The 18,190-nt window shown below is 50.4% G+C and overlaps 2 protein-coding genes across 10 annotated transcripts in view; both read left to right on the top strand.

Moving 5' to 3' along the window:
• Positions 1-2,723, top strand: part of MXRA8 (matrix remodeling associated 8) — a 42,682-nt gene extending 39,959 nt beyond the window's left edge. For all 4 annotated transcript variants that reach the window (XM_073316655.1, XM_073316654.1, XM_073316653.1 and 1 more), the window contains one exon: positions 2,335-2,723. Coding sequence is in view for 1 of the 4 variants with exons in the window: in XM_073316654.1 (XP_073172755.1) it covers positions 2,335-2,360 (26 nt within the window). In the remaining 3 variants the exon portion in view is untranslated. The remainder of the gene's footprint in view (positions 1-2,334) is intronic.
• An 11,292-nt stretch (positions 2,724-14,015) lies between these two features.
• The window catches only part of DVL1 (dishevelled segment polarity protein 1), a 210,930-nt gene continuing 206,755 nt past the window's right edge, over positions 14,016-18,190 (top strand). For 4 of the 6 annotated variants that reach the window (XR_012155594.1, XM_073317080.1, XM_073317081.1 and 1 more), the window contains exon 1: positions 14,016-14,747. Coding sequence is in view for 5 of the 6 variants with exons in the window: in XM_073317080.1 (XP_073173181.1) it covers positions 14,578-14,747 (170 nt within the window). In the remaining variant the exon portion in view is untranslated. The remainder of the gene's footprint in view (positions 14,748-18,190) is intronic. The other 2 variants (XM_073317074.1, XM_073317073.1) reach the window with 1 other exon arrangement.

Raw genomic sequence — 18,190 nt, 5'->3', positions numbered from 1 at the left:
GCATGTTTGTTCTTGTATATTGTTGGTCTTTCCCCTTGGCCTGAAGGAGTATGGCTGTTCTCTCTGCAGCTCAGGTTTCTCATCAGTATATGGGGGATAATAATTCCTCGCTCACAGAGGGGCAATTCATTAATATTTGTACAGCACTTTGAGAACCTTAAATGCATGTGTTTATAGCAGTGCAAGGAAAAAATGACTGCACTGAGCAGATGCTGCATTTAATCTTCAGCAGACATGGTCCCCTATTGATTTACGGACTGTTGTCAAGATTTGCACCCTTGATTCCCGAGAAACGCATTTCACTATAATAATAAAACCCCTTAATATTTGCCTGCTGGTTGCTCCCCCTGTTCTGAAGCAAGTTGATGGCAGAAAATGCAAAGGGCCTGGTAGGGTAGTTAAGATTTTGTAGACTGTAATCTTTTGTTTGGAAACAAGGCAACAGTTTACATCAGTGACCTTAAAAAGGGTTACGGTAAATGCCAGCTGGGCCCAGATCGGCTCGGCTCTTTGGAAGCGAGAATTTTCCAGAGAATTTTCCAGCAACAGGGCCTTTATTTTTAATTCTTGGAATCAATATTATCTGGTGCTGATGGGTTTGACTTTGGAGCCGTGAAAGCATGATCCTTTCCCTGTGATTTGTGCTCTCTGCTTTGATAGGAAAGCTGCCAGAAAGTTCGTTTTCTTGCACTTGCGTTCCCACTGATGGAGTCCTTTTGGCTGTTTTCCCTCCCAAGTGCAATTGTTCATAAGTGAATGATTGTTATTGTTAACAGTTCTATAGGCCATCGGACCGACACTGACTTCTTCTCCTTTTTCAGCAAGCACAGTAATTTGGCGCCAGAGAGAAAGACAGAGAAATCCTAGGATTAGTTTAATGAAGACGACATTGTCATGATCTTAGTTGGACATTAGTAGGGAGTCCCTTCTGTAGGCAGGAAAGTGGGTACAGATAAAGAACTAAGGCACCGAGGTGGACGTGATGATTTGGAAAAGATAAAAAAAAAGAACAGCTCTTGTGATTCAGAGTGTCTGGGCATAAAACTATCCTCGGCATGAGCTGGTGAGATCTTAATTGAAGACTTAGTGAGCTGAACTTGACTAGATGCTTGCGAGAAGGTGTAATTTGATGCAGCTGCGCAATCCATATACAGGTGCTAAAGCAACAGGGATTATGTTAGTCTACAACTTAGATATTTTGCCAGAAAGTACACAGCTGGGAATGGATATATAGATATATATTTTGGAAATTAGAAACTTGCTAATTACAGTGGAGCTCCATCTAGATGAGAACCTGCCTGGCAGGTGTGATGCTATAACCCAGGCTTTATGTGGGGCTTGCCCGGGTTGCATGCAGCAGATAGGATGCACCCGAATGGCTTGAGGATTGTCTTCCCACAGAGTGAAGCAAAAAGTGTTTCTTCCCCCAGTATCTGAGTGGTTGGGCATGTGTTAAAATTCAAATGGGCAGAGGCTAAGTGCTGCTTCCCAGATGACACTGGAACTTGAAGCAAAGGCAGAGCCAGTTTCTCAGCTGGTGTAAATCAGTAAGCTCTGGTGGCTACACCAGTTTACATCAGCTAATGATCTGATCCACAACAGTTTGTTCATGGAAAAAAGAATCATTTTGGTTTGTCTGATGATTTCCCCCGCAAAGAAATGAAATGCTACAAGAGATTTTGCACGTGGAAAGAAAACTCATGGCGAGCACAGGAAAAGCTGTAAAGTTTTTTTGTATCTGCTTATTCTATACCATTTAGGATTTTTTATTTTAACAAACTCCCTGATCAAATAGTAGTCATTGCAACGTAGAGAAGTGTCTTTAGGTTTTTAATGTAAAACCCAGAAGGTGTTAGCAGTGACAAACCATGCTTCTGGTTTGAGGGCTATGCTGGGTGATTAACCATAGGAACACCTTACCGAGAGACATGGTGGAGTCTCTGTCACCTGAAGTCTTTACATCAAAAGGGGATGCTTTCTGAAAGATATGCTCCAGCTCAGCCAGAAATTCTGGGCTTGATGCAGAAATTAGTGGGTGAGGTTCTCTAGCTTTTGTTACACAGGAGACCAGATTGGATGATCGTAACCGTCCCCTCTGTTACGATCATCTATGAATCCTCTGCAGGGGGCCTGGTGCTGCCTTTGGCTTTTTCTGAGGTGCATTTGGAACATTTATTTTTTTATTTCTAATATGCAGCCCTCCCAGTTTTAATTATTTGAAGTTAGACAGGGGTACATCAGCCAGAAAATCTGTTAATAAAATTAGAGTAGTATGTGGTGCAATAGAAAATGCCTCCTAAATTATATATGGGGCTATTTTTTTCTCTGTTACAGCTGTGCAACCCTATAATAATAATTAATACCAAGGAGCCCTTCCGCCCAAGATCTCAAAGTGCTTTACAAAGGTGTGTAAGTAGAACTGTCTTCACGTCTCAGATGGGGAAACTGAGGCACACCGTGATTTGTATCGACTTGTCCAAAGCTACACAAGAGATCAATAGCGGAGCTAGGACTAGGACACAAATCTCCTGCTTTTCAGCTGTGTGCAGTAGCCACTGAACTGTGCTGCCTCTCCAGATTGAGAGGAGAGTCTGGCCCATAAAGCTGGTTTGACTCTGTGTTGTAATCTACTTCATTTCCATACTATCATTGTTGCTTTATTGTCATCATTTATCAGCCCATTGTGTAACTCTCCTTACATGTAAGAAATAAAGAAGAATGTACTTGGTTTTCAAATGCAGTTGGTTTTATTTCTTGCTCTTCGAGACGCCCTCTAAGAGACTGAGAAGCAGCCGCATGTTCCTGCTTACCTCTATGCAGCACCTTCCTCCTCAAAGTGCTCCAAAATGCTCAACGAACTGTGGCCCCGATCCTGCACACTCCCAGGAAGAGCTCCCCACAGGGAGGGCTCATCAGACTGGGTCTGTAAGGCCCAAATCCTACAGTCTGTATGCAAAACCTCCCATTGACTTCCCAAGAAGTTACATATCAGGATCAGGCCTTCTACTGGAGATACAGCTCACACCACCACTGAGGGTTTAGCAGTCCATGGTAATGACGCACAGTGCTGTAGGACAGAAAGAGAAGGAAGACACCATATCCCATTGAAACTGCGGGGGTGGGGGATTTGCGGGCACGGTGACAGTATAGGAGGATTATTATTACTGTTAGTAGACTCTTCAGGACTCTAGCATGGGCAGACAGAGAAGCAAAGAATTTGCCTTTAGCAGGGGGTCAGGAATCTGCCCCACCCACCTGCTGCCAGGAATTAAACTTCTAAAGCTCATGCCACTTGGTGCACATTTAGTCAATTCCTCCTACCTGGAATTCCTGCTGGACTTAAATACCCGCCAGGCCTCCCCATTCTGCTCTTGGAGAGCCACCAACTGCTGACCAATAGTCCAGTGGGAGTGACAGAGTTCTTCCCAGGACAGAGTAGAAACCGCCTATGTTACCCTGTTGGATGGACAGTCCAGTCCCTGGCAAAGGAAGAGGGAGATCAAAGCATTTGGCATGGGAGAAAAGCAGGGGGTGATACAGTATAAATAGCCAGAAGTGGATTGAGGAACCTGTCCAGTCTGCCTGGCTCTAGCCAATGCTTCGTGTCCCACCTACATGGAATTCATATTAAAAACAATCCATTGTTATTCCATGACACCTCTTACCCGAGAGCAGGTCAGCCTGCACGGCCTCCTTCAACTCTCCCAACTGGCCAAAATAAACAAGGTTAAAGAGGGGGCTAGTGATGAGCTGGAGCCCCCCCCCATCCCCTTTCTGACAGCAGATTGAAAGGAAGGTTGGGGTGATTTCCCTGCCTCTGATGGCGTCCCCCCCCTTGTCTGGGTGTTGCTCAATCAGCCCTGCTAGGATAGGGCTCCCAAAAACATGTGTGACAATCAAACCCTTTGCCTTTGGAGTGCCCCAGGTTGCACCAAGCATCGGGACCCTTCCGTTTCTTTGGCTGAGATGAATTCAGGGCCCACAAGCACACAGTGGGTCCACACGGGTTGGGCCCATTTTTAAGCTGGAGCGTGTGTTCCTCACTGCAGCATCTAAGGGGAAGCAGGGCTGGCCATTCTGAGCCGACGGGTGGCTTCTAGCAGCTGAGCTCATCCCTCGACCAACCCCCACTGGGAAGGAATCAAACCTGAGACCAGTCTTTAGATTGAAAACTATTTCCTCACCTTATGTGTTTTTTTGTTGTTGGGTTTTTTTTTGATAAAAGCCTTGAGCAAACTGCAGGGCCGGGCCACAGAAAATGCTTTCAAATTACACTGCAACTGCTGAAGGCCAAAGACACCAGCAATTTGTTGGGCGGACATGGCACGCGCTGGGTTTGATTTCTCTCATTAGTGCTAGATGGGAAATGGGGAGCCGAGCTTCCAAAGGCCCTCCGAAAGTGCAGCTGCAAAGTCTGCAGACAGGTCTGTTTGCACACGCATGACACTCACATTTACATGTGCTCCAAGGGCAAGTGACCAGCCGCCAACCAAAAGGGAGAATTTTTCCCATACGCAAATCGGGCAGCTGGCAGAGGTGGGTGTGATCACCAAACTGCTTGGAGAACATGGTCCTAATGCCTAGCCAGGGCCAATCCTGGCTTATACAATGCTCCGGGCCACAGGCTCCCAAACGGTGTTGTGCCACCCATTGGTGGTCTGCAGAGAGATGGCTGGTCACAGCGCTGACCGTTCCTTCTCATTTCCCTCTGTTTCTCCAGGCAGTCAGGCTCTTCATTGCCAAGAAGGTCCTGGCCACCCATAAAAGCAGCTGGGAACAAGGAAGAGCCAGTATAGCAGCTACAGGCCATTGGAATCAAGGGGAGTATTTCCATTGTCTTCAAGTGACTTTGGTTCAGCTCCACGCTCAGAAGAGGAATGGAAACAGGAAAGATTTAGGGGAACCTACTTGCCAATGGGAATGGAGCTGCCAGTCACCAGCTGGAGAAACATCCTGGGGAGAAGGGAACAAAGTGTCCGGAAACCTGCACAGAGGAAGAAGAGGAGAGGGGACCAAGCACCGCGGTGGGGGTGGAGGAGACACAGATGGGAAGGAGTGGGGAAATAAAGAGCAAAAGTAGACAGTGTGATTCACTCTCTCCTAAATGGACAAAACACAGTCCCTTGCCCAGGTTCCCAAACTCTGGCGCTTTGCAGAGAGCTGGCTTTAATTGCATTAAGGACAATGTCAGTTACAGGAAAACTTTCCCATGTGAACAAGGGCTGGAGGGGTGATGCCCAGTGGTGAGTGGGAAGCTGCGTGAACCAGGCAATGCAGAATGGGAGGCAGGAGGTGCCCATTATACTCACTGCTGAGATGTGGTCCTTACTGTGAAAATGTTTGAGAAGTGTGTGTGTGCGGGGGGGGGAGGGGTGTTGGTGTTTCTAGTCCCATAGATGCCCTGTGGATGGGATTCATCTAGGGATTCAAGTTGCAGTGGGGGAGGTTTAGATTGGATATTAGGAAAAACTTTTTCACTAAGAGGGTGGTGAAACACTGGAATGCGTTACCTAGGGAGGTGGTAGAATCTCCTTCCTTAGAGGTTTTTAAGGTCAGGCTTGACAAAGCCCTGGCTGGGATGATTTAACTGGGAATTGGTCCTGCTTTGAGCAGGGGGTTGGACTAGATGACCTTCTGGGGTCCCTTCCAACCCTGATATTCTATGATTCTATGATTCTATGATTGTGTCTTGGCTAGAACACAGGTTTCGTCCCACTTGATCTGTGGAGGCGGGGAATTTAATATAGGCCTTGCATTTGAGGCTCCCATCTAAAACAATCAAGAGGAGGAAAAATGGCACTTTATCAAAATGAACTGGATCCCACTTGCTGCTTTGATGACCTGCCTCCGTGCTCCAGCCTGACGTCCCTTCACAAGCAAAACTTCCAGCAACTTCAAAGGGAGACTTTTCTGCATAAGAGTGGCAAGTTCAGGCATTTGACCAGCAAAGAGATGGGCTGGGTTTTGTTTTTCCTGCTGCTGTCAATGTTTCCAACCCATCTGGCTTATAGAACTCAAACAGAATCCTCTGCCATTCAGACTTCATCCCTCAGATGTTATCTGGCAGACCACAGCAGTTTTAAATGGTGATGTATGCAACAGCAACACCGCCAGGCTTTCAGCGGCACTACAGGGCACTAGGTAAGATGTAAAACTGGGGCCTGGGTCACTTTTGATCATTAAGTTAGTAAAGATCTCATAAAACCTTTTGCAAAATATGGGGAATGACCTGTAAGACTCTGGCCAAATTCGGACAATTTAAATTATGCTCCACAGCTTCAGTTCAATCTGGGATTCTTCTTCATATCCTCCTCTAAATTGTTTGTAGTGTTGCTATGAGTTGTTAAACAGCTGCCACATTCCACCTCAGAGATGGCTGCACTTCAGTGATGGGAGCACCTTTGTAATACAGGTAATCACCTGGTTTTCACTTTGGGTTTGCTGTTGCTGGGATGCACTGATGCACTGGAGGGTAGTTCAGTCTCATGTAGGGGGACCAGACAGCAAGTGTGAAAAATCGGGACAGGGGTGGGGGGTAATAGGCGCCTATAGAAGAAAAAGCCCCAAATATCGGGACTGTCTGTATAAAATAGGGACATCTGGTCACCCTAGTCTCATGGCCTGTTCATTCTTTGATCAGCATAGGAGCCAATTCATGCTGACAGCTGCTCTGGGTTTTGAGCTGCAGCCACCTGTCTGCTGGTAACTGACCTGAGCCCCACAAAACACTTCCCATGGAGCCACTGACACCCATCAGATGAGAACAGCATCATTACAGACCTGGGCTGGATTTAAAATTAGAACCTGGGCTGGAGGCGGCTGTATCCCATCCCCAGTCCCACGGCTTCTATTTACAGTCATAGGAGAACTATGCATGGGCCCCAGCAGGGCTTACTAACTTGCTCCTTTTAAACAGTCCCACAGGAGTTCAGATGCCAGGTGCTGCCTGGGCTGAGGTATCAAGCGTTGCTTGTTTGTTTATTTTTTTTTGGTACATTTTGTCTCATTCCTACAGACCTCACGGCGGGCACAGACCTGTAGCTGGAAAGCCCCGCAGGGTGAGTATGTACATTCCCTGAAATGCCTTTGAAAATGCCCTGTATCAGGTGTCACCCGAACCCTGTTGCAGCCAAAAGCAACAAGGAACCTTGCTGGAAGGCCGGGGAGCGGATGTGCTGAACTTGAATGCCTTTGCCACCCTCTGGTGGCGGATGGGTTTATTGCTATGGGAGCCTCGCCTGAGCGGAGTTCTGCAATGGCCTGTCCATCGCTCAGCGAGGTGGCAGAAGAAAAAATAGACACACAGGGCCAGATACTCAGGTGGTGTATATTGATTTCAATGGCGATTTATACTACCCGAGGAGCAGGCCCATTGCTTCTTAATTTTAGACAAACCCAGGCCCTACGGTTTAGATGTGTGGGCGATACACGACCCGTCTTTCCTTTGTAAAAAGCTCCGAGGACAATTTCCATGGCTAGCTGCCATCTGCTATTTTTTGATGACGGGAAACATTTACGGCCTCTATGAACTAAAGCACTGACAGTGAGCTATCCAGCCACCTCTGTCCCCCGCGAGATGAGAAGAGTGTTTACATTACACTTTCCTTTCCTATTACATTCAGAAAATTTGTTAGGGCCCACTACAATTAAACCTCGTTAGATGGGGGTCACTTAAAACGTGTGGCGAAGAGCAGTGGTCTTGCTTGATGGTTCGCAAGCGTGGCTGCGGTCACAGATAGAGGTGACTGTTCCCAAACTTTCATACATCATTCCACTATAAATGGCCAACATCTCCCTCTCCCTTTCTCCTCTGCCACCAGTTACTCGTGTGGATAATGCTTAAGTGAAAAGCATTCGATTACATGAATGAATAGTAAAAATGAGTCATGCTGGCAGGACTCAAGGGCTTGGCAAATTGAGAAACGTTTATCTCTAGGTCATTAGTGTGGATCCAGCCAGGATGGAGTCTCTGCCAGCTAGTTGGTGGCCTCAGTTCACTTCCTGATGGAGAAGCATCCATAGATGTGACACTCACTGGCCTCCTCATTGACCTTCTCAGCAGAGATGCCAAAGAACTGAGAGGGTGGGTCAGGAAAGTTGGCAAGGGTTGTTGAGCCTGGGGGTGTGGGAAGCTTGTACTGACACTGGCCCAGATGTTCCCATTCTGTCGATAAGCAGAAGTTTTCATTCGCTAGCTGGCAGTCTGCCCAAGGGCACTTCTATGATCTCATCGACATCACTGGCAAAACTCCCATCGGCTGGCCCTTAGAGAACAAAGCAGGCTTGTTTTCTAAGGCGAAACCAACATCTAAGCTCCCAATGAAAGGTTTTGCTCAGTCATTGACAGGTGTTTGTCTGAGGTGTCGTTTGAGTGGCCATTCTGTTCGTCTTCCCCTCATGAGTCTCATACCACAGGCAGGGGCAGCGTCACTTGGCTCTTCTGTGAAGAGATCAGGAACCTTTCTCTTGGTACAGGACCAAAACTAAATTTCCTGGTCCTTGATAGGTTTCTAAACCTCAAACATTTCATGCAAGGTGTGAAGGGCACTCAGACATTTATTTGTACCTTGGTAGTGTCTAGTGGCCCCAATCACAGATCAGGGCCCTGTTATGCTAGGTACTGTACGCAGACCCAAGGAAAAGACTATTCCTATCCCCAAAGCATTTAGAGTCGAAATAAACACGTGTCTTGCCTTTGGAGTCTCCTGCCAAAGGATCACCAGAGTGAGGGGAGATGCTTTTTCTCCTTTACCTGCAGAGATTTCTGAAAACACCCCTGCAAGCTGGGAATGGGCCTGAGTCACACAGTTCCCTAAAACTCCCGGGGGTCCCAATCCTTGCTTTTCTTTAAGTCCCATTTCTAGTGCAAATGCTTAAAGCACACAGCGTGCAGTAAGCCTGTGGAATTCAATGCCACAAGAGACCATCAGAAATACAACACAAAAGCCAGATTTTTTAAAAAGGGATTGATAATTGAAGAGCTATAAGAATGATTAAAGGACTGGAAAACATGCCTGACAGTGACAGACTCAAAGAGCTCAATCCATTTAGTTTAACAAGGAGAAGGTTAAGGGGTGACTTGATTACAGACTGTAAGTATCTGCCTGGGGAACCAATATTTGCTCATCAGTCTAGCAGAGAAAGATCTAACATGATCCAATGGCTGGAAGTTGAAGCCAGACAAATTCAGACAGGAAATAAGGAACACAGGTGTAACAGTGAGGGTAATTAACCACGGGAGTAATTTACCAAGGGTCATGATTGTCATCAGACGTCACCGGTGTGGTGCTCTGCTCTGTTCAATGTTGATAACAGTCGGCTGCGTGCGTGTGTTCCGTGTGCGGCCCCGGCTCTGCAGATCGCTGACACAGCAGACCCCGAGAGAACCCCCAGTGACCACAGACTCTGATAAGGTACGAAGGCACCCGGCCAGGTTTATTGCCAAACAAAACACAGTCTCTAGGTCCCCGTATCAGATGTCTACAGTTCTGCTGGTACATATGTGCTCCCTGACAATGGACCGTCTCAGTCAGTGGCGGGATTCACCACTGCCCCCTAGGCCAGACAAGGTAACTCCTCACATGTGAATTCTTACATACAAACAAGTTACACCTCACTCCTGACGTATTGAGGTACAACCCCTCTACGTAGTAAGGTGCTGCCTATCAACTTGTACATGTTGGTTCGATCAAAACAACTCTAGCCATCATAGTACCTTCCTGCCTGTCTTTAGGATGGGTCTGCCTGTTCCTTGTTATCTGTGTGGAATGTGCGAGTATCGGAGTATTCTGGTACCATCCTGGCATATGTTTGTACCTCTACTGTCCAGTACCTTTTAGGTCTGAATATTTTTGCAGCATCAGCCCTTTCCTTGCCAGCTTCTGTGAGCAGGGCCTGCCTCTGGCTCACAGGTTAACTTTGCTTTATGTTAACAAAGTCTTGACCGTTACTTTAGTTCAGGCCTTAGGCCTCATACCGGGCCTCTGATAGAAGGGTAGATGCATTCTCCATCACTGGCAATTTTTAAATCAAGATTGGATGGTTTTCTGAAAGATCTGCTAAAGGAATCGTTTTGGGGCAGTTCTCTGGCCTGTGCTCTGCAGGAGGGCAGACTAGATGATCCCAATGGTCCCTCCTGACCTTGGAATCTCTGAATCTGTGAATTCTGTAGCCGGTAATGAAGGATAGTGTCAACTGCTAAAAAAAAAGGGTGATCAACACTTATGCTTCAGGCATTGATCTCCTCCAGAATGCTATTCCCCCCATCAAGGGGCTAGGACCATTATGCCTTAATCTGACTTTCCTTTGAAATGTCAGGTATTCAATTCTGCAAGAAGCTAAATATTAGCCTTGGTGCACCAATGGTTTACTAGTATGGCAACCCCCCTGTTCCTCACTATGTACCAAACACATTTCTTAATTGGATTATCTTGTGGTTAAACTGTAATGTTAATCTGGGTTACGCCAAGAAGGCAGGGCATTATGGGCGGGACACAGGAATCCGTCTGTGAGTCATAAATCCAAGATCCTCATCTCTATGCTGGCACGTAGCCATCTGACAATTATACAACTCATTCCATTTTTAGTTGTCAAAAGCGAAAGCAAATTGGCTAGAGCAGGGACAGGGCTCTGCAGACCCAATCTCTGTGTTAGCCCCTCCTTAGAGACTGAGCAATTCAGCAGGTCATTAAGTACCCACTAAAGATACCACAGTCTTGAATATTTGTGTGTGGGAGTTTCTTTATTGTTTATTAAAAAGATTGCAGAGGACTCAGGTATCTGAAAAACATAGCTCCGGTTAGAGAACAAGCCTGCTATAAGGAATCTTGTACATTCCTACCAAGCGATTCTAAAATGTGGGAAAACTGCTGTTTTTGTGGCATATTTTCTGTACCAAGCACATCCCAAAATGTTATGTGAACCACAGTGTATGTGTGCGCGAGAGAGAGAACTTGGATGCGTGAGCTTATGGAAATCCTCAGTAGTTTGTGCTTATTGCGAGTAAAAGGCCAAAATTTAAATAGTGAAAACATAGACCTGAAGTTTCCAAAGTGACTAGTGGCTAAATTCTGAGGGGCCGAACTGGGGACACCTTAAAGAAGACTGATGTTGGGGGGGGGTGCTCAGCACTTCCTGAAAATCAGATGCCTTTGATGTGTGCCAAAATGGACACCCCAAAGATGAGCCACCCTACAACCACTAATCACGTTTTGGAAAGTCAGGCCACAGCTTTTCCTTGCTGTTCACCTTGCATGTCTCGTTAAAGGATTATACAGGGATTTGGGCTCAATGGTGAAAACAGTGGTATAAATGCCTGTAGAGATTCAGGGTTGGATAATTCCATTAAATGCAATTTTGTAATTACATCACAGTAGTAGGAGTGCCGGCAGATAGCTGGCGCTAGCATTTTGGTTTCCCAATACATGTCACAGTCAGGCCTGGCAAGAGCAATGTGAGACCTTGGTACATCATGTTCACTGCCACGCCCCTTTCACTTTATTTACGCAGATGTTACAGATTGGGGCGGGGGGAGGGCCCTATGAACTCAGGGGCCTGGTACACTTATCTCCCCTTCCCCTGTTTTGTCAGCCCCAGTTACAATGATACTAAGTGTTACTGAAATGAATCCAAGCCCCATGCTCACTCAACACAGAATAACGCTATGTGTCTGTTACAATAGAGAATGTTTAGGTTCCTTTTGGGTGAGATGGCTTCTTTTTAAATGGGACAGGAACATAGGAAATTAGGGTAGAAAGAACCATAGATCCATCCCCAGGCTGGCAGACTCAAACTGTCTATTGGCTGGGGCACCCAGGAATACTTTTACATTCCAAGTATGTAGTAATAAATAAATAAAATAAAAACCTTCCCTCCTTGATGACATGCATGCTGTGCACTGGTTTTCCATCTGGCTACCTCATCCACCTCAGTGACGGCTGCATTTCAGGGCTTGGTGAAGTGTAAACAGGGCCTGATCATGCATAAACTGACTACCACATCTAAGCAAAGGGGCTGCTCAAAGCAATTAATCGCTACACTCAGTTGTGTTTGCAGGATTGGGCCTGTAGTTTGTTAAAGCACCTCAGGCTGAAAGATGCTATGTAAAGGTAAGATGGAGGGTAGGATTTTCAAAGGTGCCTAAGGAAGTTACAGTTAGGTGCCCAATTCCCATTAAAAAACAACAGGAATTAGGAACCTAACTAGGTGCTTTTCAAAATCTCACCCCTCAGGCTTAGATTTGGGGATACCCACCCCCTTTCACAATAATAAATAGTCACAGTGTTAACGAACCATTTGGCCGACGGCAGCTGCCTTAACACAACTGGCTTCTCTATTCTTTTTTTCTAATGGACAAATCATTCCACTGCCACAGGTAATTCAATGAGTTGTGATGTCCCTTTCCACAGGCCGCAGCTGAATATTTGGAGAAACTAATGTGCTCTTTCATGGGGTGGGGGGTGGGGTGCAAAAAAAAAGGGAATACAATTAGCTTGGGGGTTTGGCTGCAGACATATTTTTAATGAACAGCAGATTCCCCACGACCTAGCCATACTTTTTGGAAATTTTCACATGCTGGTTGCCCCCCCTTTGGGATTTCTAAGGAGGAAGCTGGAGTCACTCAAATGTAGGAGCTGCAGAATATGGTTTTCTTGGACCAGAGGACCTCCACTCTGCTCCAAAGCATTGGTGGAGCAGTAGGACCAAAGCTATTCCAACGCATGGGATAGCTTTAGTTGTATGCTACATGGCTTCGGAGAAAGAATTACATTTCTATGACCGGTAAAAAGCTTTGTAGGTGCCAAGCGCCCCAGAAGCATCTAGCCTTGATACAGTCCCAATCAGCACCTCTTAAAGAAGATTTCTGACGGCAGCAAATGGCTCTCTCTGCTTTCTTATTAGCATAGGCATTGGAGAAGCCTGCTGGTCCATGACAAATTGTACTAACAGCAGGGGAGCACAGAGCATGGTGATTAGACCGGAAAAAAAAAATCAACCCAGCTCTGTTGAAATATAAAGGGAAAGCACAACCCCGGTTTGTCCAATGACCTCCCTGCTTCCTGTACCTGTCTGTTTCCAGCTACAAAGCACAAGACACATTTCTCCGCAGCTACCAAAATCTCTCTTTTACAGCTCTTGCTCAGTTTAGCCCCAAAGTCTGTTTTTTGGGGGAGGGGGGGCGCTAAATTCCAGCATTCTTTGGTTTCCCTCTATTCCAACTATTAATGTAAAGCCAGTGTCCCTCGTGTCCCTATCCCACAGGTTATCCCTGCAAGGAGCCAGAGCAACCTGCAGAAGAGAAGCAGGTGTAGGGCGGCAAATGGGCTCGGCCCCAAACTTTGGCCAGCATTTTCAACCCTGGGTGCCTAATCTGTTATGGTCCCAGATCCATATTTAGGCACATCCTTATCGCGGCTTGAGTTTTATTTCAATGGGAACTGTAGGTGCTCCCTCCCCTCCCCTTCCTTAGCCGTTTCACGGCGTCAAGGGGCTGCTCACAGGACGAGGGCCTAGTTGAACGCAAGGGGGTTGCTCGATCTGGCCCAGCATTCCCAGGGAAGGGCAAATCGCTCTCCGCAGGAAATGTCAGGTACTCTACGAAGCGCGATGCTTATTTACTAGGAGCTTCACTGCCAGGTTTCCAAGCAGGGCACCCCATAAACCGTGGCCTGCCTTTGGGGTGGCTGGAATTCCCCGTCCACACAGCCAGCGTCCTCCAAATAGAAAAGGAGTACTTGTGGCACCTTAGAGACTAACCAATTTATTTGAGCATGAGCTTTCGTGAGCTACAGCTCACTTCATCAGATGTTTACCGTGGAAACTGCAGCAGACTTTATATACACACAGAAATCATGAAACAATAAATGTTTCCTGACCCAGAGGTTGGTCTTTGTCCAGTGCCATCCGCCCAGAAAGCAGCCCCCGGCTCTGTTTGCAGGCGGGGGACGAGCGAGCTTGGCCGCTCCGTTCCCCGAGCTGGGGGGGGGCCGCCGGCTCCGTGGCTCGCGTTTCCACACCGTCTCGGGAGCCCGGGGAGCCCGCTCTGGAAGGCGGCGCGGGGCCGCCTGGAACCCGGCGGGCTGCGAAAGGCCGGGGCCAGGCTCCGCCTCACCGTGTCCCTTTAACTCAGCCGCGGGGGGAGGAGGCAGCCCGGAGGAGGCTGGGAAGCGGCTTCACTCCCCCTCCCCAGCAGGAGCAACGGGCAGAAGGCTGGTGGCTTGCAGCCGCGGAAGGAGGTTGCGACCGACACAGCCCCCCAGCCCCAGGCCGGCGGCGTGCTGCGCTCGCCCCTCCGGGGCACGGCCGGCCCCCCGCGGGGATGCGGGCCGGGCTGGGCACCGCGTGCATTTCTCCCGTTGGGCAGCTAGAGAGCGGTGCAGGGAATGAAATCCCCGGTGCAATAGCCAGGAGCCGAGCTCTCCCTTCCTGTTGGCAGCCGCGCCGGGCCGGGGCTTGGGAAACCCGGTGAGTGGGTGACGGGCAGCTCCGACCCGGGCTGGACCTGCCCCCGCCCCCCCTGCCCCCGCCCCTGGACTGCCCCCCCCACCCCGTGTTCCCCTCCCCCCCCACCTCTCTCCCATGGCGGAGACTAAAATCATCTACCACATCGACGAGGAGGAGACCCCCTACCTGGTGAAGCTGCCCGTCCCCCCGGAGAAAGTCACGCTGACAGATTTTAAAAATGTCCTCAGCAACCGGCCTGTGCACAGCTACAAATTCTTCTTCAAGTCCATGGACCAGGATTTCGGGTGAGTGTGCGTGAGTGTGACTCGGTGAGTGTGTATACACCCCCCCCCTCTCCGAGCCCTAGTGATTCCAGGCACTCCCTAAAACGGCGGAGGTGGGGGGGGCGAATACTTGTGCTCCCCCCCCCCGCTGTCAGCTGCGATGGGCTTTAACCCCCCCCCCCCCCGGGAGCAGCCCAGCCGAGAGCACCTGTTCCCCGCGCCGGGGTGCAAAGCTCGCCTGGGTGGGGGTGAAACTTTCCACGCGTGGGAGGGGGAAGGGTCCGAGGAGCGTGCGTTTGATTTTGGTGGGGGGGGGGGAATGGAGCAAGCGCCCCCAAGGGCTGGTAGATGTGGGGCGTAGAGAGCAGCCCCCCACCCCAGCAGCTGTGGCTGGGTGGAGGGGGGCTGGGATCGCGCTGGGGTGGGTTGCGCCCCTTTACACGGGGATGGGAGGGGAGGGGCGCGGAGACTGCCTGTGGGTGCGGGGGGGGGGGATGTTGCCCTTCAAGGGGTGCCCGGGGAGGGGGCTGGGGCAGCGCTAGAGCCAGCGGGGCTGGTGACCCCCCCCCCAGCGGGCTGGTTAGCGCTGTGTGGGTGTGGGGGGGTCCCCCCGCGCCTTGACACCCCCGCTGGCTGGGGGGGGGGGGTCCTGGCACCGCCGCGCCGGCTTCGCGCTAGGCCCGGGCAGCCGCCGCAGGGACCGGGGGAGGCAGCTACTAACATGGCGGCCCGGGCTGGGGAGGCGGCGGGGCCTGGGGGGGGGCCGGCATGGGGGCAGGTTCCTCTCCCTCCCCCCCGCGCCAAGTACCCAGCGGGGGGGGGCCGGCATGGGGGCAGGTTCCTCTCCCTCCCCCCCCCGCGCCAATTACCCAGCGGGGGGGGGCCGGCATGGGGGCAGGTTCCTCTCCCTCCCCCCCCGCGCCAAGTACCCAGCGGGGGGGGGGGGCCGGCATGGGGGCAGGTTCCTCTCCCTCCCCCCCCGCGCCAAGTACCCAGCGGGGGGGGCCGGCATGGGGGCAGGTTCCTCTCCCTCCCCCCCCCGCGCCAAGTACCCAGCGGGGGGGCGGCATGGGGGCAGGTTCCTCTCCCTCCCCCCCCCCCGCGCCAAGTACCCAGCGGGGGGGGCCGGCATGGGGGCAGGTTCCTCTCCCTCCCCCCCCCGCGCCAAGTACCCAGCGGGGGGGCGGCATGGGGGCAGGTTCCTCTCCCTCCCCCCCCCGCGCCAAGTACCCAGCGGGGGGGCGGCATGGGGGCAGGTTCCTCTCCCTCCCCCCCCCGCGCCAAGTACCCAGCGGGGGGGCGGCATGGGGGCAGGTTCCTCTCCCTCCCCCCCGCGCCAATTACCCAGCGGGGGGGGGCCGGCATGGGGGCAGGTTCCTCTCCCTCCACCCCCCCCCCGCGCCAATTACCCAGCGGGGGGGGCGGCATGGGGGCAGGTTCCTCTCCCTCCCCCCCCCCCGCGCCAAGTACCCAGCGGGGGGGCGGCATGGGGGCAGGTTCCTCTCCCTCCCCCCCCGCGCCAAGTACCCAGCGGGGGGGGGGGGCGGCATGGGGGCAGGTTCCTCTCCCTCTCACCCCCCGCGCCAATTACCCAGCGGGGGGGGCGGCATGGGGGCAGGTTCCTCTCCCTCCCCCCCCCCGCGCCAAGTACCCAGCGGGGGGGCAGCATGGGGGCAGGTTCCTCTCCCTCCCCCCCCGCGCCAAGTACCCAGTGGGGAGGGCGGCATGGGGGCAGGTTCCTCCCCCCCCGCGCCAATTATCCAGCATGGGGGGCAACATGAGGGCAGCTTCTCCCTTCCTGCCCCCAGGGGCACTCACCCAAGCACCTGGTGTAAGGATCCTGCCCCTCCCTCCCCTCATGACTGTGCCCCGGCAGCAGGGGGACAGGGCATCTCCCAGTGCCAAGGTCTGGGGGCAATTCCCACCTCGATACCCAGGCACAAGAGGGCAAGGTAAGGGCCTTATCCCATTACCCAAGCTGGACCCACAGGGAGACCGGTTCATATCCTTTCCCATATGCAGGCATCTGCCTCTGGTAGACTGGACCAAGGGCCTTTCTCCTCCTCTGCCAGGCGGCTGCCTCCCAGACAGCCACCTGTGGGGAAATGGGAGAAATTCCATTCCCCAGTGCCCAGCTAAGCACCCAGACAGAGAGGCAAATACTCTGCCCTGGCACTAGCCATGGGGAGTTGGGTAACTGGCTGGTTTCCCGCTGAGCAACTCCTCTGCTGCTCTCTGCACACGGAGCGTCTCCGTTCTCTTGTAACCCTGTCTCATCTGCTTACACATCTGGTTTGGATAGTCTTCAGGACATCCCAGTAATTTAGCGTAAAGGATCTGACCACGAATATGCTAACGGATGTATTCAAAGGGACTTCCACTCTTGCAAGTGGAAAAGCACCTTTGCGCACACCCATTAGGTAGCTGTTTGCTCTCGGAAGTGATCGTTTTCACCCTGAGAGTATGTGGAACGTATAAAAGCCGATGAAGGTGAGGGGCCAGATTTTCAAAAGTCCTCAGCCTCCACTATTAAGGCCGGATTTCCAATGGGATCTGTTGGGTGCTGGACACACTTCTGGCCCAGCGTTCCTAAATGCTAGCTTTCCCGCACAAAAGGGGGGTTTGTACACTTCAGTTTGTTGGCATTCATGTTAAAAAAAAAAAAAAAAAGTCCAATGCCCTTTGACAGTTTGTCATAAATCAGCTTTCACAGTGTAGTAATCCCTCTGTAATACACAGCTGCACTTTTTGATGTTGGATATTTGTATCTGCATCTATCACTGGCAAGGCATCTCTGCATTTCTAGATTGCTTGTGGAAGAGGCTAGATGAAACCTTTGTCGAAAAGTAACATGATCTAATGTCTGTAGCATCACTAGCATAATAAGTATATGAATATAGTGCCTAGTATCTAAAATGGCTCTGTTGGTAATATTCACATCATCTTAAAATGATATTCTCTTTATTGCTTCTTGAAAGCTTGAACCCTGAAGCTTGTTTCTCCAATTGTTTCTCCATCCACACTGGAATATGCTTCCATGCTGAAGGGTATTTCTTATGTGGTAGATTGTTTGTTTATATTGGTTTGTTACTGAGCTGCTCATGCACTGATTTATTTATTTCCTAGAATTTGGAAACATTTATTTAGAAAAAAGTACATAAAGAATTAATTTCAAAACAAACACATGGGGACGTGTGAAATGGTCCAGATGTTAGATCAGCCAGTTTGGGCCTTCTGAAGTACTTCCTTTTTAATAGCACAGTTGAGTACAAGTTAAAAATATGTATATCATGTCGGACAAGCATAAACTGTGCCTGTCCCTTAAACTTACATTTTTCTTCATGGACCCTTAACTGAAGGGTGCTGCAATATTGTGGGATAGCCTTAAAATGCCAGCTCTTAGGATGTGTGATCCCTCCTCAGTAAAACCGGGCTGGATTCTGAGTTTGTTGGGACTGCAGGTA

Source organism: Lepidochelys kempii, chromosome 18 (assembly GCF_965140265.1).
Source record: "Lepidochelys kempii isolate rLepKem1 chromosome 18, rLepKem1.hap2, whole genome shotgun sequence".
Lineage (NCBI taxonomy): Eukaryota > Metazoa > Chordata > Testudines > Cheloniidae > Lepidochelys > Lepidochelys kempii.
The sequence above is the reverse complement of the archived record's forward strand: the minus strand, read 5'-3'. Positions and strand labels throughout refer to the sequence as shown.